We start from the raw sequence: 27,282 nt of genomic DNA, 5'->3' as shown, positions 1-27,282 counted from the left end.
ACACTCACAGCCTTGCTTTAAGGAGTCAACCATCACTCTCTTTGCTCTCATCTCTTATGTGTAATATGCATCTCTTTCCTAAAATAAAAATGCCATGTAAGGATTTAGAATGTTAAACTTCCCAGGACTTAATGGAGAGAGGAAAGAGGAAATTTTTATTTTAAAACAAATAACAAGCAAACAACATTTAGAAGACAAACATTTAAAATAAAAATGCCCTAAAACAGACTTTACTATTCAAAGGAATTTAATATATAATAAAGGCAGTACCACAAATCAACAGAGAGAAATTAATTACGAGCCACAAATGGTGCTGTGGAAAATTTAGTTAACCACTTGGGGAAAACCTGAGTTGTCAACCTCAGCAAGAGGAAAGGTTTTCAGCAAGAGAAATCACACACTCACACACACACACACACACACACACACAAAATCTCTGGAAATCAAAAAAAAAAAACACCACACACACAAAAAAAGCTGGGGGTAAATATCTGCAATAAAGGAGAGACGAACTAAAAATTAATATTCTTAATATATAAAAAACTCTTATAAATTAGTAAGAAAAAAAGTTCAAGGGCAGACCCGGTGGCATAGGGGTTAAGTTCATGTGCTCTACTTAGGCGGCCCGGGGTTCACAGGTTCAGATCCTGGGCGCCGACACAGCACCGCTCATCAAGCCACACTGTGGCAGCATCCCACATAAAATAGAGGAAGATTGGCACAGATGCTAGCTCAGAGCCAATCTTCCTCTCTCACACACACACACACACACACAAAGTTCAAAAAATAGTCCCAGAACATGAAAAGACAGAATTCACTAACATCAAAGAAATGCACACTAAAATAATAATATATCACTTTTCACCTATTAAAATGATAAAAATCAATATAATACCCACTGCAGGTAAAGGTGTCAACATTTTCATACATTGCTTGAAAATATTTTCATACATTGCAAATTGGCAATACATATTCTTTAAAATAGTTATATCCTTAAATCCAATAATTCTACTGTCAGATGTCAATCTCTTATAAAAATAACCAGAGGACTGGCCCCGTGGCTGAGTGGTTAAGTTCACGCCCTCCTCTTCGGCAGCCCAGGGTTTCGCCAGTTCGGATCCTGGGCACGGACATGGCACCGCTCATCAGGCCACGCTGAGGCAGCATCCCACATGCCACAACTGGAAGGAGCCACAACTAAAATATACAACTATGTACTGCGGGATTTGGGGGACAAAAAGCAGGAAAAAAAAAACAAAAAAGAACCAGAGATGTGAACAAAGATTTATAAAAATCCTCATCAACAGCATTTATAGTAAGAAAACATCAGAAATGACAAGATCCAACCACAAGGGATTAGAAAAATAAGTCCTGGCTCATCTGTACAATGGAATGTTATGAATTCATTCAATGTTTCTAAGGCTATTTAATGAAATAGAAAAATAACATAGTATTAAGTGAAACATTAACACTTCACTGAATGCTTCTCCCAGTGACATCACAATGTTAAGTTAAAGGATATAAAATTCAAACAGTTGCCTCCCCTGCTCCCAGAATGCCTTCTCTGCCCCAAGCCATCCTCCATCCTTGCTTGGAAGCCCTTCTGTGCTGCTCTAATCTACTCCTTACCCCTGCCCTTCTTTTGCTGCCGGCCTTCCCACTGCAAACAGATCAGTCCCAGAGACAGAAGACATTTTTATAACGTCTTAATCTTCTTAAAAGATAACTTTTCCCCCCATACCCAGAATCCTTTTGCTGCTTCAACCAGCTCTCTCAGGATATCCAGCTGTTCCTCCAACCTCTACTTCCATCCCAAAAAGCTTCCCTTCCTTCCTGCTTGTGATGGGCACTGAATGAATGAATGAATGAGTAAATGATCTAACAGTATAAATCCAACTCTGAGAAAGGAAATCAAATTACTAAATTTAACTCCAGATGATGGGATTACAGGATGCTTTTATTTTCTTCTCCACGTTCTTCTATTCCCTCCATATTTTCTACAACAAATGTATACCATGTATATTTTTATAAGAAGGAGCAAATAAACACACTGAACTATACTTTCTCCTCCATTTTAACTGGCCATTAGGCCTAGATTAGAAATACTCATGCTTTACCAGAGGTAATAAAGGAAATTCAGTTGCATGATTTCCATGTATTTTGGAAAAGATTTAAGACCTACAGTAGGTCCAGCCTCAACAAACAGCCTCTGGCCACTAAACGGCAGTTCTCTTTTCTTTTCTGGAACTAAAGATTAACGCATTAACAAAAGTAAAGCATGTCTCAAAATCAGACAGCCACCTGTCTGCCAGCTCTAAGCAAACTGCAGATGAACTCTTATTACAAATCTGCCTGGAGGGCTCACGATACTATCTGACAAGCCGGCTGTGCTCCTCCTCTTTTCACAAATGGCCGGCCTGATGCATGGCATGTTTAGCTACAAACACCTCTGCTGACTCTCCCTGCAACATTTTCATGGCTCGCCAGTAGATCTGTCCGCAGTTCTCAGGTTTACCAAGGGGGTGGTTCAATTCTTCTTTGATGTAATCCATCCAAAGATCTTTAAAGAGAAGCAAACATGCAATTAGATAACTGACAAAGCCTTACTAGGTAAACTTAATTATATAATATCGATCCCATGCAAGATTTCTAAGAACCTTAACTTCTTGCTATTAGTTCCCCGGAACCCTATGTGAAACAATACCTCTCTTAGCTTCTTTATACTAAGGTATGTCAAAACTTTTTTTTTTTTGAACAGAAAACTTCACTTTAATCAGGACAGTCTATGTATTTCATAAACTCAAAAAAACTAAATATTTCAGAGGGAGGATTTTGCTGAGTCTCTTTCAAGGTGCAACTGACCTCACTGAGTTCACTATAACCCTGTCACCACGCTTAACAAAACTTGCATGTGTTAGTGAAAGTGCTAGTGTCATTCATTTCACCAGGAGATCTGTTGAAACCTTCTAAGAGCTAATGTATTTTTTAAATGTGAGTTTAACAACTATACATGTCACTTTTGAGTTCATAAGTAAACAAATTTTACATGACATACCTATACCCAGAAGTACGTTTTACAAATTCTATCAATGAGGACAATGTGGCAACAGCCAATGACAATGAATGTCAATTAGCATTCCACTACCTCTTTACTATCAACTCCTCCTCCTTTTTGTTCCGACCTACATTAACCTTTCTCTGACAAATATCACACTGTTTTAAGAGAACCAAACCAAACAGATCTTTCTCTAATCCCGAGTTCTTAATAGAACACCCATGGACTCTTCGGCTTGTGAATTTGAAATTATGAACAAAATTGTCTGCAAGTATCTATGCACAAAGCGAGGGAGGAGGCAGGGGAAGGATTCAAGTTGTATTCTCAAAGAGGGCCAGGACTCCAAAAAAGTTAAGAAACGCTCTTCTAACCATCCTGATAGGTTTCAGATGACAGATGCAAACAGACTCGTGTGTCTATAACTGAAGTTTACTTACCAGAATCTACAGATCCAAACTCTCTCAAAGCCCTCTCATAATATTCTCTTAAGTTCGCCATCTTGCAGGATTCCTAACAAAAATAATCAGACAATCTTGCCTCAATGGCCCAATTTATCATGTCACAAATTCATTTCAACCACACTATGACATAGCTACCATCTACTAGGTATCTGAAGGGAAGAAGGGTCAGAATTTAAGATGAACACAGTCTGGCCGTCATCTCATCCAGGGAAAAGTCAAATGCACTGCTCACCAGAGTGAAGTAAATGTCAAGCAGTCATACAAGCACTTTGCTATGGTAGCATGGAAAAAGCCTAATTAATTCTCAGTTGGAGGAACACAGGCAGCTTCACAGGAAAATAGATTTTAAAACCCTGAGGGAGGAGTAGGATTTAAATAAATAAACGGGGACGGTTCCACTCCCAATAGCTGGGAACTTCTTCCTCTTGAGTATCTGGGCTCTGGCACATAGTAAGCTATGTCCACCTCAGAACTTTTTATATCACGGCAAAGTATATATAAGTACTAGTTATTTGACCTTTAGCAAGTTTTTTTATTCACTAGATTCCTGGTTTATTATAAAACGACACAATTCGGCAACAGCCAGATGCAAGAGACGCAGGCAAGGGACGAGGAAGGGGCAGGGGCCTCCACGCCGTCTGCAGGCGCGCCACCCTCCCCACATCCGCACGTGTTCACCAAACTGGAAGGCCCCCCTTCAACAAGTTTTTTAACCCTCTGACCTTAAAAGTTTCCTCACCCATGAAACAAGGATAATGATATATCTTATAGAAACTGTGAAGGTTAAATTAAAATGCTGATTCATTATGCACCTAGCAGAGTAGCCGATATTAACTTTACAATCAAATGTTAATTCTTGACCTCTCCTTCTGTTTAAATGTGTTCTCTTTTGTTTCATTTTCAAAGCAGATTATCTTCAGTTTAAAAATCTTTCTGTACAGTCAAATAACTATTTCCTCATTCAAATTTCTCTTCCCTGAGACTGTATTATTATATAGGAAGTCAATTTAACCTCACAGCTTACACACACATGAAAAACAGAAGCACACCTTCTTAGGGGCTCATGATGTGCATGCGCGGCACCGTGCAGTCCTTCCTACCCACTATGTCCTCCGGCCTTACAACCCTCACACCCCTGAAACAGGCATTATGACCTCCTTTACAGATGAGGACCACAAGGCTTAGAATTAAGTGACTTGCTCAAGGCACATGACTATTACGTTATTAATCCAAGCCCTGGCTATTAATTATTATGCTATACTATCTCTCATACTGTAGGATTAGAACAGATAATTGATCCATACAATGATCAAAACTATGAAAATGAGACTTCAACCTAATGATTTTTCAAAATTCAAATAAAAATAATAAACAGCAATCAAAATAGCAAAATAAAGGAGAAAAAGCAAAACAATGCTTGAAGGAGGTGTGAGGAAATAGGCATCCTGATCTATCTGCTGATTATCACCATAAATAAGTACAATTCTTTTCGAGGACTATCTGGCAATATATAAACAACCATAAAAAAACTCCTATCTCCAGTCCTAGAAATTTATCTCAAGAAAACAATTCAAAAGAAAAAAAATGCCACATAAACAAAACGCTTGCAGCAGTCCTTGTTTTCAGTATCAAAAATCTGGGGCTGGCCCCGTGGCCGAATGGTTAAGTTCACATGCTCTGCTTCAGCAGCCCAGGGTTTTGTTGGTTCGGATCCTGGGCGCGGACATGGCACTGCTCATCAGGCCATGCTGAGGCGACATCCCACATGCCACAACTAGAAGGACCCAGAACTAAAATACGCAACCATATACTGAGGGGCTTTGGGGAGAAGGAGGAAAAATAAAAAAATAAAATCTTTAAAAATCTGGAAACAACCTACACGTAATGGAATAGTTAAGAAAACTATGGGTTTAAGAATAAAACCACAACCATTAAAAATGATAACCATGTGAAAACACAGGCATGCATTTACAAAATAATGTTAAGTAAAAGACAAAAAGAGAGAGGTCAGCCCCGTGGCACAGCGGTTAAGTTCAGCACACACTGCTTCAGTGGCCCAGGTTTATGGGTTCAGATCCCAAGCACCAACCTACACCACTCATCAGCCGTGCTGTGGCAGCAACCCACATATAAAAAAGAGGAAGACTGGCAACAGATATCAGCTCAGGGCCAATCTTCCTCAGCAAAAAAAATACATATACATATATTAAAAAAGAAAGAAAAAAGAGAAAACTTCCATGTGAGACATATGTCAGAAATAAAACAGTACAAAACGGTGTATATATGTAAACAAAAAATTAAAGAAAACAGTAAAAATAAATACGGTTAGTTGTGTTACTGTAATGAGATTACAGACACATTTGGATTTTTGTGCATTATTTTTTTAACTGAGACTTCCTGTATTTTTCCTCACTCACAAGTTCAGTTAAAAACACCAGAAACAGGGGCCAGCCCGGTGGTGCAGTGGGTAAGTTCACATACTCCACTTTGGTGGCCCAGGGTCCAGCAGTTTGGATTCTGGGTGCAGACCCACAAACCACTTATCAAGCCATGCTGTGGCAGGCGTCCCACATATAAAATAGAGGAAAATGGGGATGGATGTTAGCTCAGGGCCAATCTTCCTCAGCAAAAACAGGAAGATTGGAGGCAGATGTTAGCTCAGGGCCAATCTTCCTCAGCAAAAACAGGAAGATTGGAGGCAGATGTTAGCTCAGGGCTAATCTTCCTCAAAAAAAAAGAAAGACACCAGAAACAGTTACTAAGTGCCTACTCTCTACCTCACAACCCAATACAAGAGACAAAGAGGATGCTGAGGAGGCAGACAAGCAGCAGCTCACCCAGCCTGGCAGGGTGCTTCCAAGAGCTAACATCTGAGCTTTCTGTTTTTCAGACATGGACTTTCTCTTCTTTGTTTGACTATCAATCATTCCTAAACCGTCTCTATGAAAAAAGAGTTGAATAAAGGGACCAGAAATTTATACTGCATTGTGATCAGAGCTTTTTAAACAACAAGATGCTGCCATAGATTAGTAACCACTAATACATTTTCCCAGACAAGAAATGCATAGACAGAACACTTACTTGCTCCTTTTCAAACTGGATTATTTTCCTGAAAAAATCAACTGAAAATGGACGGCTTTCCTGTAAACTAAAAGGAAGAGGGGGGACTGTTATCTCCCACAATGACAGAAAGCCTCTTACTGCCCGTAAATATAAATACCTGTGCCAGTGCCCCCACAACACACGGTTTAACAAAGACCTGGCTGCAGTTTAATGCAGGCACTGACCTGCCCCCAGTCACTCAGTGCTTTCAACCTCCAACGACTGACTCTTCACAACCACCCAACTCTTTCCTAGTTTTCTTCCTGTTCTCTTCTTTCTTACTTTTAGAGTTCTAAGTTCTCTATTATATCTCAAGGTCTTTCTCAAGGAGAATATTAATTCCGTTTCTAAGAATATATTCTAAGGAAATAATTTCCAATACGGACAAATAATATTTGTGCAGAAATGTTCATCAAAGCAGTATTACTGTGGCCAAATAAATTACGGCACACCCACAGAGCAGTATGTCATACGGCTATTTTTAATAAATGATATTTATGAAGGGTTGTTACTGATCAACTGCTTTTACTGTTCAAAAACAGAAACAGAAACTTTGAAAAGGGCTCCGGGGTTTATTCCTCAGATACCATCTGTGATACACATCATCTCGGCACGAGCGGCTGAGCACAGGGTGGAGAGACCAGTAGCGTGAGTACCTTTTAAACACAGCTCTGGCCTTTTTGTAGCCAGCACTTCGATAAGCCCAATCCAGGTACTTATTCTTCAGAGTGACTGAGTCGGAACCTCTGACAGCTAAGATAGCTTTCTACAATTTAAAAGAAAAAAGAAACAAGCTGCATGAGGAAATTTCTAAATAGTAGAACAAATTTTCCCAGAACGCCCCAGGCCACTCAATTAACAGTGCGCTAGAAGCACGTGCTTTAGACATCACCCTAAAGCTGGCCAGCTAGTGACCCTGCACACTCCTTCCCCACACCCCATGGACTCAGAACGTGGAGCCAGACCTTAAAGACTGCTTCAGTGTCTTCTTGGCTTTGGGCACCTTCACTCCACTCTGCCCAAGAAATCCACAATGGCAGACAAACCTGCTCACAATAAAAAGTGTTAGAAAATGATAGCTTACCACTGTGCTCTGAAAACTAGTCACTATAAAGACAGGTTCCTCCTAAGATAATCAATATTTGAAATATGGATTCATTCCCAGTCTGTCCGTTACTCAGTGCCCGGCAGTAATGGTATGCCAGGATACAGACAGCGTTCTCACCAAATCACCCACAGCGATATTCTTCTGCTAATTCTGGTTCCCTTCTGTTGGGGAATACTGCCTATAGTTATTATCATTAATTATCTATTAGTTAATTAAGCAACTAACAGTCCATGGCTAGTAAGACCTATAGCTACCCAGGTCATTGTCTCTGCTGTCCAGGACCCACAACTCAAGTACTAACTCATCCAGGCTGAACCATCTGATCACTCACGTCCCAGAGGCACACACACAAATGAGCAAGAAAGTAGTTAAGATTGTGCTCTCACTTCACCTTCTGGAATACTTTTTTCCTAGTAATATGAAAGATTCACTGTAAAGGTTTAAAGTTTAGTCTTTTAAACATTAAGGTTTAGAAATATATGTGTGTTTAAACTCAGGCTTAAGTTCAGCTTTGGAAGGAAGTGAGAATAACATTCTATTAATATTTCTCCCTTGTAAGGTACCTAAGTCAAATAGAAAATTTTAAATAATGTAGTCAATTTTCAAATAAAGAATTAGAAACAGGCTATAAATGGAAGAAAATTCTTCTACTCTTAACCCTTGAACCATCACTACTTAATAAAAAATGCACTCCAGAGCCAGCTCTCATCAGACAAGTACGCTCCAAATGAGCTTTGGGTGCAGTCTTAAAATGTTTCCCAAATAGAATGAAATACAAAAGACCCGACTCACAGACCTGGGGTTTCAGGTGCACAAAGGCTTCTTCAAAAAGCGCAGCCACATCAGGGCTCTTGGAGTCAATCAGCACCTGCAGCTTCATCTGCCACATTGTCACAGAGTCTCGAAACAGTTCGGTCCCGGCCACTACCACCTCCAGAGCCTCCTTAATGAAGTCATGGTGCAGCAACAACTCAATCTAGATAAGACAAAGGATCATTGGAAAAGTAACTACTGAAAGCTCAATTATCTTTGTGAACGGAGACAAGCAAAGACCTCATTTGAGGCAACAGATTCAACAGCCTTTCGCTAAACCTTTTACCATGGCTGCCAAACAGGCACAACATGAAGGATTTGGAATTCTTCCTCCATTCCCAGCTCCCATCCCCAAGGGCTATCAAAAAACAGGGAAGAGGTAAAAAGGAGAGGGCCTGAATAATTTAGACTGAAAGTAAAGTGCTTAACAAAATAGCTCACTATAATAAAACTCACACCCGCCAAATAGAAAATAAAAATCAGCAAAGATAAAACCAATATTTGCGGAGTGGTAAGGAAACAAATTTATTCAAACAGAGCTGGGCACACTGTCAACCAGTACAATTTTTCTCCAATGCAATTTAACACCATGTAATAAGAGTTATGAAAGTGTTCATATCTTAAACTTGGGAATTTTACCCTAACAACTATGACCCCACAAATAGATGAACAGAAGAAATCTTATCTGTTCAAAATGCTTCTATCCACACTATTTTAACAGGAAAAATAAAGTTTAAAACTAATCCAGTTTTATAAAATTGTGAAAAAGCCAGCAAAAGGCAGTATATAATCCATCCATTCAGCAAGCATTTTTATTGCATACCATACATGCTTATCAATAAAGAGGAAACCAGGTACATTCCCCACCGCCCATAGAGCCTCCAGTCTAGCAGCAGAGACAGTGGGACACGTGCCACAACAGTGAAAAAATCACATGCTACAGGACTACGAAGCAGGAGCACCCAAAAGGGTCTACAGCAGTGATGAGAAAGGGCTCCCAGAAAGGAAGCACCATTTACCATGAAAACTGAAGGAAAAGCAAGCATTAGTCAGGTGAAAGCAGAGATCCCCAGGAAAACAGAAGACTCTCCCAACCAGCACATGTAAGAGGCTGAAGATGAGAGACAGCTGGGAAATCCAAGGACATATACAAGGAAATGCACGTTCAGAATGGCTGGAGGGTAGGATGTAAACTAGAGCCCTGGCAGGAGAGCCTGGAAACACAGGCAGGGGCCAAATTAAGGTGAACGGGCAGCTTTATCCAAAGGACAATGGGAAGCTACAGAATAATCTGATAATCAACTCTAAAAAACCACTCTGTGGAGAATAATCTGGAGAAAGGATGGGTATAGAATCAGCTAAGCCTTTTAAGTTTAGAGGCAGTATGCTGAGGAACTCTCACTAAGGCAAGGTCGCCAACTGAGTGATGAAGTGGTAGGCTTAGAAGGGCAGCACCAGAAATGTGAGGAGCAGAGGATCTTTGAAAGAGCCGGAGTGGTGAATGGCAAAAGAAACAATAATGGAAAGAGAGCAGGACTGCCAAGGCAGTACCCAAAGCAAAGCCCATCTGAACTGATGTGGTGCGACTGTCTTGCCAGCATTCAACAGCTCAAACAGGAGAAGTTGAACTCATCCAGGCCTCAGATATTTCACAGACAGATGCCATAATGGGAAAGGGGTACCTCAGTCATGGTATAACACAGTAGGCTACTATATAGTTTACGTAGATATATGTTAAAAGTACAGAAAAAATTAATATAAAAATAGTAGAATACAGGGGCTGGCCCCGTGGCCGAGCAGTTAAGTTCACACGCTCTGCTTCAGCGGCTCAGGGGTTCGCCAGTTCAGATCCTGGGCGCAGACATGGCACCGCTCATCAAGTCATGCTGAGGCAGCATCCCACATGCCACAACTAGAAGGACCCACAACTAAAAATACACAACTACATACCCGGGTGCTTTGGGGAGAAAAAGGAAAAATAAAATCTTTAAAAAAAAAAAAGAATACAATACAAAATAGCAAGACATTAACTGCAGTTAGTAAAACCTGCATAAAGATATGAATCAAAAGAGGCAAGAGTAGGGGCCACCTGCTGGCATGGCGGTTAAGTTCACGTGCTCTGCTTCAGCAGCCTGGGGTTCACGGGTATGTATCATGGGCGTGGACCTACACATGGCTCATCAAGCCACACTGCGGCAGCATCCCATATAACACAGAACAAGATTGGCACAGATGTTAGCTCAGGGGCAATCTTCCTCAAGCAGAAAATAAAATAAAAATACAGACATGCAAATTAAAAACAAAAAACAAGCTAAGAGTTAGATAAATAAAGGCACTCAATAAATATAAAGATTTCTGTCCTTTTCTCCCCTACAAAGGTATGTAAATATATTAACACATTCATCATCTCATGTAATGCTCTCAACAACTTTGTGAGGTGGCAAAATAAGGACCACTTTCACTATTTTAAAATCACGCAGACAAACTCAGAAAGGTTAAGTGGTTTGCCCATCACCTAGCTATTAAGTGGCAAAACCCAGTCCAGACATGTGTATTCCCACACACAGTATTCTGGTCTCTCTAACAATCCTTACTCACCCCAGAGGGCAGGGACGGGTTAACATGTCTCTTACTATGTCAGCTTCTAAAACACAGGAACATAGCTAATTTGTCTTGATTGTACAAATGGTTATTCTGGGCCAGGTCTATTCAGGATGTTCAGTAGAAGACAGATGCGTAGACAAACAAACCAAAATTGTGACTCTTTGTACTGAGTGTTTTCCACGATGTAAACTTCCACCCTTTCCGGGTACAGATTTCATTTCTGGCACACACCAAATACTGACAGCCAAATAGAAACACTCTTTACAACTACCACAGCAAACTTCCAAACGGGCTGTCATAAAACTATATACATATTAAAACACATGACACCAGCAGGAACCAACCATAATTAAGTACACGTAGTTGGCAGAGAATGAATGTGTTCTCCATATCCTTACCCACTGCTTATATTGGAATTCCAGTAGAAGTTTGAGTTCATGCGCCTTCCTGAATGCAATCATGGTTCTTTCCAGCCTCTGAAATCAGAAAAATCTATCAATTCATTACAAAGATCCCAGCAGGAGCCTTTTGCTTCCGACAGGAACCAATGGCACTTTTGCTCATTTCTGAGACTTGAGAGAAGGGACTGAGGTGGTTACACTTATGATTAAAAGAGCTGGGCAGCTGCACCAAGCACAGCCCAGTCAGACAGCAACTCCCAACCTGGTGGCCAGTATAAGGGCAAAGCAGACTCGGACCTTCAGAACGACAGGTCCTCACAGGAGAAAGTGGGTAAGAACGAAGTTCTTGGAAGCTGTCCCAGACCCCAAAAGAGCTGTAAGTTCTTCCTTCAGACAAGAGTCACTTTCTGGTCAGCTCTATAACCATGGAACATAAATCATTACCTTCTCTCTGAGGAACTGACTGTTGGTCTTCTTAGCAAACCTTTCCAAGCAAAAGTTGATGTAACACTTCCACATGGCCTCTAAAAAGGTCAGAAAGATGACGCTATCAGATCACCAATTCTCTCAGTTTAACAATCATGACACACATCTTTCCTTTGATGGGAAAACTCCTCTGAAGAAGACTTAAAAGTAGTCTGATGAAAAAAACAGTTATCCTGACTACAGCCAATCAAATATCTCAAATACTGGCGCGGGCGGGGAACGGGACTGAGCAATGACATAAATATAAAAATTAAAAGCCTTATCAAGCATGTTATATATTTTCTTTACCTTTATTCTCCAATATTACAAAGTTAAAAAGTAAATCTATAACAAAAGATAATTAAGGAATGATATTTAAACAATCTTCTGAATTATCATTTCCTAAGTGTCATTTCTCCCAAATAGGTGAACATAAATACCACTACCGTCAAGAAAGGTCATAAAAGCTCCATCTTTCACCACCAAAGAAAGAACAAACTGGAAAGCCAGGCACACTGTAAACTGTCACAAAGAGACTCCTGCAATCGATTCTGGCAGTGGGAATGGAGCTTCCGTTTCACATTCATGAACACTCTTACTTCTACACCACACCATGGCTTGGCGAAGATCACCTGTAGGGAGAGTCTTTACTGCCTCTTCATATACAGCACAGCACCTCTCCTCCTTCCGGCACACCTCCACTGCTTTGGCTTGTTTTGTCGTAGGCTGCTCTTCTCCTGACTGCGACTCGATCTCTAATTCTCGCCGTGCCACATAATCCCAAGTGAGGGGGTCATCTGTGTGCAGAGCCTGAAGGCTGGAAAAAAATACAGTTTACTGGCATCAGCCTTATGACACGAGACTAACTCAGAACATCAACCAGAGAGACAGTTCCCTGTGCTCTAAAGATGGACCCAGGACATCCCTTCAACAACTGCATACCGTAAGAGCCACTTCCCAACAGGCTCGCCAGGTACCTTCCCTCATCTACAAATGCTGTCAATGGATCAGAAGCGTCACACACTTACTGGGCTTCAGAAGGGTTCAGACATCATTCACAAATGTTAACTGTCAAGTTAGCTCTCAAAGTCATATCAGCAGGTTATGTGTGACAAGACAAATACCCTGGAGACCCGGAGAACCTTGGTACATCCAGGATCTTGATTTTCTATAAGAGAGGCTGAGAAAAAGCGCACAACCTAACCCTCTACCAAAACGCTGAAGATACCCAAAGAGCAGATTGATCCAAGTTCCACTTCCTCTCCTGTGAAAGCAAGGGTGCTGTGTCTGAGTGAAGCACCCACAAGGCAGGCTACAAATAATTCTCAAACCGTACAATCAGACATGAAAAAATAAAATTACCTGCAGCACTCAACTATAAACATTCATGACTACAACTCACATTTTAGGGACAAAAGACATGCCAGGAAAGCAGAAAGACAGATTTTTACGTAAGCCATATTATATATTTGTTACTGAATAAAGGCAAACTATTTCCCAAGGGAAACCAATAAGTGAGTCAAACAACTTCTCCAGAAAGATATTTTTGATATGATTTACTATGCTACAATGGTCCTAAAACTTAGCATCCTTCCAAGGATTTAGTGTGGTATCTTCTTTCCCCCTTTCTACATATCCACAACCTCAAATCCTTACCACAAGATCAGAAATAAACATATTCACCTTCCACTATTTTACTTACTCATCATAAATTTCTTTTTGAAGATCTTTGGCAAAGTCGAATAGCTGTGCAATTGAAAGCAGTGACACGTGAAATTCTGCATCTAAAATTTAAAAAGCAAGGGAGGGGAGTAAGAATCTAAAGCATCACTTTACTCTTAAGAGTATCACTCTCTTGATGTACTGGAGTTAGTTCTTTTGTTTTTTTAAATTGGGAAATAGGTCACACAGAAAAAAAACCTCATAATCCCACCACACAAGCAAAGCTATTAATATTTTGGGGTATTCACAATTACTTCTAACTTTTATTCTAAACTTAAGGGCATAAAGGAATGTATTAAATCATCTATTTCTTTTCAACTCCCCACATAATTAATACCCAATAAAAACTTATTGAAATGTTCAAGTATATCCTAATGGGCAATATGCCTTTCCTGAAAGAAACAGGACATTATTCCTACAATCAGAGTTTTATACATATTCTAGCAGAGTTTCTTACAGAAATTTTCAAAATCAGCAAAAGGTCTTCCTCATTATAAACAGAATGTTTTGCCTTCCCACTTTAATTAAATTTTCAAAACATACCTACCTTTAATGATGCTAAGAGAATTTTTGTAGATGATCCGTGCCAACTCGCCCTTAAGGATTTCTTCAGGATAATCAAGAGCCCCCTAAAGAGTGTTATATCGAACATAAGAGGCAGTGCCAGTAAGTAGAAAAAGCACCAGGATGAAAATTAACAGTCCTAGACTACCCATGCCATATGATTTCTAGCAAATCACGTCTCTCTCTGGGTCAGTTCCCTCACTTGTAAAATGTGCAGCTTGAACAAGACCATTGATCTTCCAACTGTGTTCTCTCAGGCGCCTGGAGTGGCAGCAAGACCACATGGCTTAAGGCCTCACTGTCCATTTAGACCAGAATAGGTCAGGTTTTACAAGTCTTCATTACCCTTCTGTGTAAGATTGTATTTGGATAAAGAAATTCAGAGGGCCAGCCCATGGCATAGCAGTTAAGACCATGGCACTCTGCTTCAGCAGCCTGGGTTCACAGGTTTGAATTCCGGGCGCAGACCACCACTCATCAGCCATGCTGCGGCAGTGACCCACATAGAAAACAGAGGACGACTGGCACAGATGTTAGCTCAGGGCTAATCTTCCTCAAGCAAAAACAGAGGAGGAGTGGCAACAGATGTGAATCTTCAGATTGAATCTTCCTCACCAAAAAAAGAAAAATAAGTAAATAAAATTAAATAAATGCAAAAAGTTCAGAGTTGGAAACCACAATAACCAACAATAGTAAAGTTTCTTTTTCAGCTCTAACATTCTAACACTTCTTTCTCTAAAATTATTGTCACATAAAAAAATTATTCAAAAAGGAAAACAAAGGCAGCTAGGAAGCACACATTTCACAACCTTCCTCAAGTTCCTTCAACCCATTAATATGTCATTTAATGAAATCATAAAGTATTAAAGAATAGCATTTGGCCATTCCATCAGTAATAATTTTGAGGACCACTTCAATTCATCCAAATGTCTGTTTTTAAAGCACAAAATTCCTTTTTTATGACTAAGCCCATTTAATTAAATGAACTCCAGACTCATCTTAAACTTTCAAAATGACAGTAAATTGGAAAGAAATACACATTCCAAAGATTTTCTCTTACTCCTAAGCAGGCGCAAAACACGCTAAATTGTTAACCAGCGACAACATATTAGGATCTTACCACATCCATTTTGGCTTTTTCAAATTCTTGCTTTTCCTTCCTCAATTTCTCAGCATGCATCAGCTCCATCCTAAAGTACTACAGACAGGAACCAATGAACCAAAAATCTTTGGAGATAATTTTTTAAATTAGAAATACATAATATGCCATTTTTTACCCACAAATATCAGTTCTGAAAAAATGTGAGGAGAGCATCCTATTTTATTTTGTTACGAAACTAGCCACCATTAACAAACAGGGAGATGTTTGCAGTCGTGAAACAGTTCTGTATTTTGAGTGCAGTGGTGGTTACACAAACGTACACAAGTGAAAAAAATGACACAGAACCATATGCACACATTATACCAATGTCCATTTCCTGGTCTTAATACACTATAATTTTATAAAATGTAACTATCGAGGGTAACTGAGTAAAGAGTACACAGGACCTCACTGTACTATCTTTGTTACTTCCTGTCAATCTACACTTATTTAAAAATAAAAATCAGTGGCAAATACATAATGTCAAGCTATATGAAGAAAACTAATGCACAATTAACATGCACTGTAAAGTTGGACTTGTCCAGAATTTTTAATACTTTCAAGTCCATGTTACAAGACTTATTAAAATGATAAGTTAAAAAAAAGTTTATACCCTTTAAACCAGTAATTCCACTTCAAGGAACCTATCATAAGGAAATAATCCTAAATACACACCTAAAAGTTTCATACACAAAGCTGTAAGAGCAAATACTGGAAACAACCTAAGGGCCCAACAATAGGGGAACTGAAATAGATTATAAAAGAAGCAGCCTGCTGATGCAGCCAGAAAATCATTACAATAATTTAGTAATGGTGCACTACAATTCTAACGTTATTCTACCTTGTTTTTAAAGCTGGCTACAAAATTTTACATGTAACACAATCAACCACTATGTGAGAAACGTGCACAGAAAAAAAAGAAATGCACCATATTGTTAATAGCATTTGTCCTCAATTGGTCAAACTTTTTTCCTCTTCTGTGCTTTTGCTTTTCTGATTTTTTGCTCCAAGATTTCCTATCAATACATATTACTTTTATACAGCCATGTGCCACACAACAACCTCAGTCAATGACAGACCACATAAGACTAATAATAAGATTAGTGCCATATAGCCTAGGTGTGTAGCAGGCTATACCATCTAGGTTTGTGTTAAGTATACTCTATGATGTTTGCACAACGCCGAAATGGCCTAACGACACATTTCTCAGAATGTATCCCCATTGTTAAATGGCACATGACTGCAGTGTAAAATAAAAAATAAACTTCAGGGTTTTTTAAAAAATGCAACTATTAAAACAGATAATGTACATGAGAAGTTCTCAAAATGTGACTTGGGGATACATGGGGGTTCCTGACATCCTTTCATGGGGTCTGCAAGGTCAAAATTATTTTCATAGTAATACTAACATGTTATTTGCCTCTTTTGCTCTTATTCTGTCAAGAGTTTACAGTTTTTCAATGCCATCCAATGGGTGCTATCACTCAGACTGAATGCAAAAGCAGGTATGAGAATCCAGCTATCTTCTATTAAGTCAAATATTCAAGAGATTAGCAAAATATAAAATAATGCCATTCTTCTCTTTAAATTTGTTTTACAAGAGTTACTTTCATTTAAAAATAAGTAATCTATATTCAGGTAATGTGTTTAGTATTTTTATATGAATATTTTTAGATTTCTTGGTTTTAATTTTCAATACAACAAAAACTGATGGAAGTAACCCATATAAACAAAAGATCTTTGGGGGTCCTCAGTAATTGAAGATTGCAAAGGTCCTAAGATCAAAAAGTTTGCATACCACCGATATAGATCAATACATACTAACATGGAACTATATGCACAATGTATTAGGTAAAATACAGAACACAAGAATATGTAGTAGAATCCCACTTTTCAGAAATAAAATCTGTTTTAAATATCTGTAATGTGCATAAAGGTATGGATGGTATGCATAAAGGTATGATTACTTTTTCTGTTTTTTTATAAAACTATTTTCTCTGAACTATTTATAACAAACAAATTCTAATTACTTTTGATAAGGATAAACAATAAATCTATTTCCATTTTGGAAAATATAAAGTATAGGCATTTACGAAAGGCTCCAAAAAACATACGTAATAATACCAAACAATAACCCTCCAAGAGCAGGAACGACTGATTCTTACAAGAGCTTCTCAATAAAAATAATAAGGGCAGCAAAGGAATGTCTAACAGAATATGAAAAGCGAAAGGATGCAAGACTACAATATAAAACATCATTAAATTACTACAAGATGAAAACACAGCTGGGACACCCATAAAACCTATCAGCACGAAGACCCATTATCGTTTTCCCCTCATCACACAAGGCTTAATTTTCACTTGAAGACTACACAGCAGTTTCTCCCTTATCCTGACAAACATCGGAGAAAAGAGTACAGTTTCCAATAATGCGCGATATCTCACTTTTGTTGCTTTTTTAATCAAAAGTCTGGCCATCATTGTTCTAGTGCACCCCACCAAGAGGGGTCCTCAGTAATTTAAAGAGACGAACAGAACAAAAAGAAATTGGAAAAGAGAGGGAGAGAAGCCAAAAGAAGAGAGAGAAAGAGAAAGAAAAGGAGAGTGAGAAAGACGCAAGAAAAAAAATAAGGACAAAGGTATAAAGATGGCTGAACCATGGCTCCCACAACTAAAAAAGGTAGGGTCCAGTTCTCTATCCCTCCCAACCATAAAGGGTAGGTAGGAGTTCCAACCTCTCACTAACAACCTGGAAGAGGCACACGGTCAACACCTACCACTGGCCAAGAGATACCCTCCCAGCTCCCTTTCCCCAGCAGCTCCCCTGCTTCTGCCTAACCTCCGTAAACTGGAGTCTTTCTTAATAAAGAATACATGTCTCCAAGGGACCACACTGAGGCATCACTCTCTCATCTCATGTGCACACACACTCACTTCCTGATAGAGTTTTGGGCACTCCGGATGAAAACGCAGGGCTCGAAGAAATAGCTGTCTTGCACTTTCAGAAGATAAGCGATCTTCCATTTCCCACTTTGCGGCCATGATCCACAAAGCTATGAATGAAAAACACCAGACTTCACTTCAACAAATTAATCAAGTCAGGCAAAAAAAGACCAACGCTCCAATTTTAATACTCAAAGAACTTTTAAAAAAGATCTTACCAAAAGAGAAAGGGGATGGAGAGAGGAAATTTCTAACAGCTATCGTAAAGTATTGTTGTTTTATCTAAAATTAGAGTATCCTGAAGCAAATAGGTAAATGTTAACATCTGTGGGGACTCATGTGCCTGTCACTCTATTTCATTAGCTCTAAGGCCAACATCATTGGAAGTCTCACACAAATTTATAAGTCTTAAAATGATAGAAAAAATTGTGTATCTGGGAATCAATGAAATAAAATTATTTTGCTTTTTCTCTATATTTAAAATATTTCAGGGGCTGACCCGGTTGCATAGTAGTTAAGTTCCCAAGCTCCGTTTCGGCAGCCCAGGGTTTGCAGGTTCAGGTCCCAGGCGCAGACCTACACACCACTTATCAAGCCATGCCATGGTGGCATCCCACATACAAAATAGAGGAAGATCGGCACAGATGTTAGCTCCAGGACAATCTTCCTCAAGCAAAAAGAGGAAGATTGGCAATAAATGTTAGCTCAGGACCAATCTTCCTCATCGAAACAAAAATAAATAAATAAATGAGTAAATAAATAAATATTTCATAACTTTTTTAAACGGCTCACAATTTTAGATTTTTTTATTTTTTCCTTTTTCTCCCCAAAGCCCCCCGTACATAGTTGTATATTCTTCGTTGTGTGTCCTTCTAGTTGTGGCATGTGGGACGCTGCCTCAGCGTGGTCTGATGAGCAGTGCCATGTCCACGCCCAGGATTCGAACCAACGAAACACTGGGCCACCTGCAGTGGAGCACGTGAACTTAACCACTCGGCCACGGGGCCAGCCCCACGGCTCACAATTTTAAAAACAAATTTATCATCATACCTTTTGGGAACAAAGGCTTTAAAAAAAACCAACTTTGTCCTTCTAGATGAGAAATTATCCTTGAGTTAACATTCTAGCTATCTCCCTAGAAACGTAATAAAGACCAGCTATGTTACCAGTCAAGAGTGCTTTGGTAAAAGCGACCCAGGGTTGGCAACCACACCTGGACTAGGAAGGCTGGGAGCGGTAGAGAGCCACTGCTTTGGGCTTTCTGGAGCATGTGATGCCTGAAATTGAGCACAGCCCTTTCTAGGATCCCTGGAAGCTACAGTCATCCGTGGGCCTTCTAAGCCAGAGTGGCACCTCTACCCACTCATGTGGTCTCATCCCCTCACACCTGAACCGTCCCCTTGGGGACTAGACTCTAGCCACTGAATTGCTAAGAGTACTCCACTGAAGAAACACACCGAACGCTGTTCTGCTGTACCCTTCTGAATAAACTGGCACCAAATGTAGCCTATTTGGGTCTTGCGTAGTGTAAAATGTCTGTCTGGTTGAGCCTAACACTTGAGACTAGGCGCTGGAGCACCTCCCTTATAAAATAATGTACCGCTTACACAGTAGCCACAAGAGAAATCCTTCCCTTACGAAACAGAAGTACCTACTCTATGCCAGTCTCCTGCAAAATCTGTATTAATGTTTTCCCCTTTTAAGTTTTTGAAATCCCTTAAATATGACTGCCTCTGAACAGAATGTCCCTCAAAAAACCAAAGAGTTTCTTCTATCGTTAACTAAAAAGAAACATAGACCTTCTTGCCCACAGACACAATACCTGACACCCTAACCAGTACATACAGGCATGGATGAGCTAAGAGGCAAGCGACCTGGGAACCAAACCTGCTGAGGCCAAGGGCCTGTGCTCAAGTTCTCAAAATAATTTCTTTTAGGTTTATCAAGCAAAATGAATTCCAAAACAGCCTGAGTCTACAGAAAAGGTAGAAAAAGAACTGACAAGGATTTCAACGTACCTGGCTTGTTCGAATGAATAGCCAACATGGCAGAGAATACCTTGCTAAGTTGAGCTTTGGCAGCCTGCAAAAGAGAAAGCAAAAAATTCTACTCACTACACAGCAAAATCACTGTTTTTAATCTCTGAGTGATCTCACTGTACTCTCACCTTATAAAACCTAACGGGGCAAGATCTACTACTGCTGGGACACATAAGCAAACACAGACAGACCCAGAGTTTTCTTCTACCTAAACCACTATATGTAAACACTCTAAATATCTAAAAGAAAAATTTCAACTTTACTGAACAAATACACATAAAGATCTTTTTCTTTCTTTCTTTTTTATTTTTGCTGAGGAAGATTAGCCCTGAGCTAACACTCGTACCGATCTTCCTCTATTTCATATGTGAGCATGCTGAACTTAACCATTAGGCCATGGGGCCAGCCCACACACAAAGATCTTTTTTTTTTTTTTTTAACCAACTTGGACGCCATGTGTATAGTCATTCAGACATGCAATACTGTTACATTGAAGTTCAGTCTTCTTGCATTTTTCCCTTTTGCTAACTCTACATTTTTGGAGAAAACATGGAGTTCAGTCATTAAGTATGGGACTTCAAAGGCAGACTAACCAAAAGATGGAGAGAGGGAGCAAGACACAGCTGCCCAATACTCACCCACTTCTTACAAAAGACTACATAGGATAGCCAAAGTTGAACATCATCCTGCAAGAAAAGCAACGTAGTAAGCTGCCTGAATTTGAACTCTATATATAACACATCTTTGCAATACTTAATTTTGTTAGAAAGAGAGGCAGATTTTCGAAACTCCAATGTGTTACCACACCCCTCAGCATATTAGGCTCTTCCTCACGGAGACCTTAGGTCTCTTAGCCATGATAATTCAATCCAGCCCCCTACTCCCACCTGCCACACTCCAAGGCAAAATCTGCTGTCTATCCAATACGCTCAGTGCAGTGCTTATTAAATGGTCTCCATCAGGGGTAGCTACCCAAAATGTGTCATTCCCAGGAATCCAAGGTACTTCCCATACAACATGTCCCAGTCCCAGAGCCAAACTTGAAGAAAATCAAGTTACTGAGGCACTGCCTCTACTCTAACCATTATCTTCCACCTTCAAGTCTTTGGTATGCTATACTTCAAGACAGATCCAAACAAAACCCAGACAATCTGCTGACCCTTAATTATGTATCAAATCCACTGTTTTCATCACCATCCTTACAGAATAACCACAAAGTAATGAGACCAGTTTTCTTAACAGTTTGATAAGTGGTTTCAAGTAACGATACCAACATTAGAATAAGTATTGAGACACACAAGATAAGAGGAGACAACAATACATGTGAATATCTGAGTCACAACATGATAATACATATCTTCCCATCCCTTACAGTTAAGGCCACTCTGATCACTTACTTTCCACTTTGCTGAAGCACGTCGGAAGACACCCTGGACCCGGTGTACAATAGAATTCTCAATCTCATCCTTCTTAAATGAATACCCAATGCGCTAAAAAGGGACACACAAAAACTAAGCCTCAGTTTAATCACATTAATCCAAAGCAGCATTCCTACCCGATCATCCAACAGTACTGACAGAGAAAGCAAATAATCACAAATATCCATTATGAGCACATCGCCACACATTTATCAATGCCAACTACTTCCCAAACCCAAGTTCCAGCTATAGAACCACTCTACTTCATTCTATATTTTTCCAACTTCCAGAAAATGATCTACTTACAGCTCTTCTTCTCTGGATCAGCTCCAAAAGATTAATTTCATACTACGTAAGAAAAACACACCAAAAAAAGAGAAAACGAGAAAAATTATAACTTTTTAAATACAGGAAATGCATTTAGTTGTAATCATAAACAAAAATCAAGAATATAAAACAGGAGATAATTTACTATCAAGAAGCATATTTACAGTTAATGTCTAGCATTCACTAAAAATTCACCTCACATCTGCAAAACTCACAAATACATACATTAGCAAGCATATAAACATATTAGATAGAAAGGAAGCATGTTACTAAAACCGTAAGACCATAAGATTTACAATATCTAACTTTCTAGTCTACAAGCGTGTTCGAACTTTTAGTAAATTAACCACTCAAAAATTTTAGCTGATGCACAAGCAAATAAATTAGAGTAGAACAAGCTGAAACAGGGTGCCTAACTTGCTCTCCCTGCCCTCCCCTCTAAAGGACCACTCAGAACCTCTAAAACTATCTAAAAATCACTACCATACAATTCCTCTCTAAGCCCCAGTTTGAAGACTCTTAGAGACAGAAAACTCAGGACCTCACAAAATTGCATGCTTCATTTTAAACTTTGATGAACTATTTCAAGCACACAGAACACCCATGCAGCTACCACACAGCTACATTAAAGCCTACACTTGACTCTATTTGCTTCAAATCTTTTTTAACAATAAAACATTTCAAATAAAGGTGAAGCCCTCTAACTTCCCCAGAAGAAATGACCATCTTGACACTGTCGCTTATCACTCCCAAGCATGACTCCAGATTTTATTATAATGCCGTCTTGAATGCCTTTAAACTGTATACAAATGCTATCATACTGTACCCATCGCTCCACATTTTTACTTAACATTATGTCTTTAGATATATCCCTGTTGACACATGCAATTCAAGCCCATTCATTTTAACTACTGTATAGTATTTCATTGTATGAATAAACAATTTACCTATCCTTTCTCCTGCTGATGCATATTTATTTCCAATTTTTCCATTACAAAAAGCTGTAATTAATCTTCTTGTACATATCTTCTTGTAGACATATTCAGGAACGTTTCCAGAGTGTGTACCCCCTTCCACCACTAATATATAAGCTCCTCAAGGCAATGATTTTTTGTCTGCTTAATTTATTATTGTACCCCACTAGATCGAAATCAGTGCCATGTACACAGCAGGTATCCAATATTTACTCTATAACCGAATGAATGAAATTGCTGGGTCACAGAGTACACAAATTTTCAACTTTATACCAAATTGTTCTTCAAAGTGGTTGTACCTATCATACACTGATGTCAGTCTTTAAAATGTTTGCTAATATGATGAATGCAAAGTAGTAGTGCACCCTGGTTTTAATCTATATTTACCTGATTACTAATGAGACTAACATCTTTCCCTAAGTTTATCAGTGAATGACGTTTCCCCTTTGTGATTTGCACGTTCATATTTTTCCAGTTGTTTTCATTTTCTTTCCAGTTTTTTGTCATTTTCTTTCTGGTTTGTAGTTCTTTATGTATCCTAGATTCTAATTATATGTGTTGCAAATATTTTCTCCCATTTTGTGACTTGTCTTTTTACATTATTTATGGTGTTTTTGCACAGAAATTTTTAATCTACTCAAGTCCATCTTCCCTTCATGGTTTGTGCTTTCACAGTCTCATTTATTTTTAGAAATCTTTCCCCAGCTGAAGTCATTCCTTCATATATTGTGTAGAAGATTTAAGTTTTCCCCCCACATTTAGCTTTTCTATTCAGCAGGAATTTATTTTTGCGCCCTATGCAAGGCAGGGCTCTAATTTTATTTTTTCAATGTAGATTACCAGAACCTCACTGATTTAAAATGCCATTTATGTCTCATAGCCAAGTTTATAAGGGGGGAGGGATATGCAACAGTTTGTGTGTTTGTATGTGTGTGTTTAATCTACTTACTTATTTCAGTTATGCTCTCCAAAACTAATCAACCTAATCTACACATAGCTCTTCAAATAGCTGAAGAACGAAATTATTTGCCACTTCTTAAGTCTCCTTAAGGTTAAACTTCTCTATTTCCTTCAATGATTCCTCCTGGAACAAGGTTTCCATCCTGGCTGCCTTCCAACCAATCTTTCCAAGTCTTTCTTAAAATGTAGCCTTGAGCATAACACAATGCTCCAGACGTGGTCTGATAAGTACAAAACACTTTTCCTCAAACCAATATCTCTGAGTGCCTACTGTCTGCAATGTCCTCTGCTCAGCTAACTTACTCAACACTCTACTTTTGTTAATGTAGTTAATTAGATTATATTTCTTGACATAATACGCTCTTGGCTCATTTTGAGTCAGCAATCTACTATGAGCCTTAGGACCTCTTCCAAATATAAGATTCTTAGCCAGGTCTTATATATCATTTGTTCAGTTGTGTGGGTTTTTTTGTTTTGTTTCAATCTAAGCCCAGAACCTTTAGTCTTAAATATTTCATCCTGTTATTGGGTTCTTTCTGAATCCTGATTCCATCATCCAACATGTTACCCGTTCTCCCCCATGTGAAAGTTGGTCTAGCACGTATATTTTATCTTCACTCAAATCTTCCATTCATTTACAGGACTGAAGAATCTTGCAGCATACCTCTCTCTAAGTTGAACACACTTATAGACAAGTTAAGTATTAACTTTCCAAATATTTACTATCATCAAACTGACTCTCCTTTATTTTTCCCCACAAGAGAGTCTTTCAAATCTCTTACTGAAATCCTGATACACTGTGTCTCTGGCAGTCTCTGATCTATTAACCCGTATAGAAGAAAAAAACAGTTTCACCTGCCAAGGACTAAAGCCTTAATGGAGCAATGCTATTTCCAAACCACCTCTATTCCTGTTAAAAAATTACCTGTCTAATCACTGATTCTAAAATTTTGTAGAAAATTGACATCAAGCTGATCGTTCAATAATTGATTTAAAATTTCTAAGATTAAAAAGTAATGAAATTATTCACTTACTTGAACATAATTGATAAAGTCTTCCTTGAAAAGAGCTCTTCGCTGTATCCTGTACTCTAGATCTGAAGCCTTCTTAATGATAGCCCTGAGGAGAAAGTTATTCAAAACGTAACACTTGAAAAGAGCAAAAGTTAAATAACTTTGGGGTTTTTTGAAGTTTCTTTACTTTTAATATATTTAAAACATAATTACCAAAACATTTAATTCCCAAATAATTATCCTTGGTAAGCAAGTATTCTCTTACATGATTACTCCCAAGATCTTACGGGCACCAGGATATATCTTAAAACTTTCCTGAAAATCATCTTCATCAATCACCAGGATCGCTGACGTTCCCATCGGCAAAGTAAAAAATGTGAACTACTTTACATTATTTATACGCACTATTAGTAAAGACTTCTTTTCCTCCACACTCAGGTCACTTAGGTTTTAATAATAACCAAATCTCTTTCCAGGCAGATTAAAAAAAAAAACCCTAGATTGTCTCTGCCTAGAAAGGTTTATCATCACTATAAAGGACTTACAGGAGGAGAGTCACTGAGCTAAGGAGTGAACACACAACATGTGTGTATTAGGAGAATTTAATGTAAGATGTGCAAGACTAATAATTGTCTCTAGTTAATGGCAACAATAACATTTCCTGGCTGCTTATTAAGAGTTCACACTGCTGTGTTGCGTTCTAGTAACAATTGTTTACTTTAAAGCTCCTATAGTCACATTACTACATTCACAGTCACTGTAAAATGAAGAAATAGCCACAGAAAGCCGTTAAAAACTATTATTTTAACAAATTAGTGAACGCCAACTATATGCCAGATGTTGATGGCGAAACCCTGGGGTATAATACGAAATTGAATTAAATGGTCCCCATCTTTAGATCTTGTTAGAAACACTTATCTACTCCTCCTGGGCTCCCACGGCACTCCGCTCGCATCTCTAGAGCAGCACAATCTACTACAATCGACTTACCAGTACACTACACTGTAATCAAAATGTTCACTTGTCCGTCTCCCCCACCACACACACACACACACACACACACACACACACACACACGGCAGTCAGCTCCTGATGGGCAGGGATCCTGGTTTTATCCCCTTCTAGCCCCAAGACCCCGCTCCATGAAGAGCTGTTCTGTTTGGTGGGTAAATGCACGGATCACCTTGCAATGAATGAGAAATTAGGTCTGGGCATCACCCAAATCTGGCAATGGGCTCCCGCCGTGTTAGGGAAAGTAAACACAACTCAAGTGCCCACAGCCCTGCCCCCGCCACACACACGCCCCCACCTCCCCTCAGCCCGCCGCAGCCCGTCCCCTTCCTCAGCGCTCTCACTTAATCTCCGCACGACTGAACAGCCCTATGCGCTCCAGCTGTTCCAACTCGGGGAGTCGATCTTCTATGCGCTCCTGAATGATCTCCGCCATGAGGTCCGAACTCTAGAACGCCGAGAGAGCCAAGCCCCGGCCCACACGCGCAAGAAGCGCACCCCTTCTGGTCCGGAGATCCTACCCCGCGGCTCGCACGTGCTGACGTAACGCGCGCACGGGATCCCGCCTTTTCCGCTTCCGCCGCCCCCGCCGGTGGAGAGCGCCCTGCGGCTCCCGCGGCCGCTGGCGCCTCCGTGTGGCTGGCTGTGGGGTTGCCGCGAGGACCCCTCCCTCGCAGGAGGACTCGCTGGGACCGGCGTGGAGGGGCGGGGCTAAATGAGCGCGAGGCTAGACAGGGGCGGAGATCGGAAAAAGCGCCTCCGGGTCCAGAGGGGTTACCTGGAAGGGGTGTGAAATGCCTTTTCTGCAGGATGCTGTCTGCTTTTGTTCTGCTCCCATCGCAAGTCCTCGCTTTCCAACACCAAGAACCAGGGAAAAAAAAAAGCAAAGGGGAAGGATAGAGGATATTGTATAATTACAGTAAACATTTCAAAAAGTCTGTAATGAAAGTCCTAAGGGGCGCTGTAACTGACCAGGCTATCCAAAACACTATGTCTTTGCTTTCGGCTGGATTGAGTGAGCCAGTGTGATAACACTGGGTTTTCACGTGCCAATTAGAATGTCTAATTGGCTGATTAATTTTAAAATGGGGAAACATTTTTATTATGTAAAAATAATTATCCTGGCTTTGTAGACAAGATCTTTCAAAACACATGGCCCTG

The 27,282-nt window shown here is 39.6% G+C and overlaps 1 protein-coding gene across 1 annotated transcript; it reads right to left on the bottom strand.

Moving 5' to 3' along the window:
* Window positions 1-229: 229 nt before the first annotated feature.
* UTP6 (UTP6 small subunit processome component) lies at window positions 230-26,971 on the bottom strand. The gene is made up of 19 exons (XM_008521447.2): window positions 26,466-26,971; window positions 25,132-25,216; window positions 22,143-22,184; window positions 21,816-21,908; window positions 21,057-21,104; window positions 20,398-20,461; window positions 18,371-18,489; window positions 15,416-15,493; window positions 14,279-14,360; window positions 13,712-13,793; window positions 12,642-12,826; window positions 11,989-12,068; window positions 11,542-11,619; window positions 8,523-8,702; window positions 7,584-7,664; window positions 7,275-7,384; window positions 6,598-6,664; window positions 3,493-3,565; window positions 230-2,560 (listed from the first exon to the last, which is right to left on the bottom strand). Exons 1-19 carry the CDS (start codon window positions 26,555-26,557, stop codon window positions 2,403-2,405), a joined length of 1,797 nt encoding a protein of 598 aa, XP_008519669.1. The 5' UTR covers window positions 26,558-26,971; the 3' UTR covers window positions 230-2,402.
* Between the last annotated feature and the right edge of the window lie 311 nt (window positions 26,972-27,282).

This window comes from Equus przewalskii, chromosome 10, assembly GCF_037783145.1.
Source record: "Equus przewalskii isolate Varuska chromosome 10, EquPr2, whole genome shotgun sequence".
Taxonomy (NCBI): Eukaryota; Metazoa; Chordata; class Mammalia; order Perissodactyla; family Equidae; genus Equus; species Equus przewalskii.
Note: the sequence above shows the minus strand (reverse complement) of the source record. Positions and strands in the feature narration are given on the sequence as shown.

Coding starts and splice junctions, on each gene's coding strand:
- UTP6 (XM_008521447.2), bottom strand. CDS start 26,557: ATGGCGGAGATCATTCAGGAGCGCATAGAAGATCGACTCCCCGAGTTG. Junction 22,185..25,131: donor ACTTTATCAATTATGTTCAA/GTAAGTGAATAA, acceptor TTTCTTACGTAG/TATGAAATTAATCTTTTGGA. Junction 18,490..20,397: donor TATTCATTCGAACAAGCCAG/GTACGTTGAAAT, acceptor TTTCATTCATAG/CTTTGTGGATCATGGCCGCA.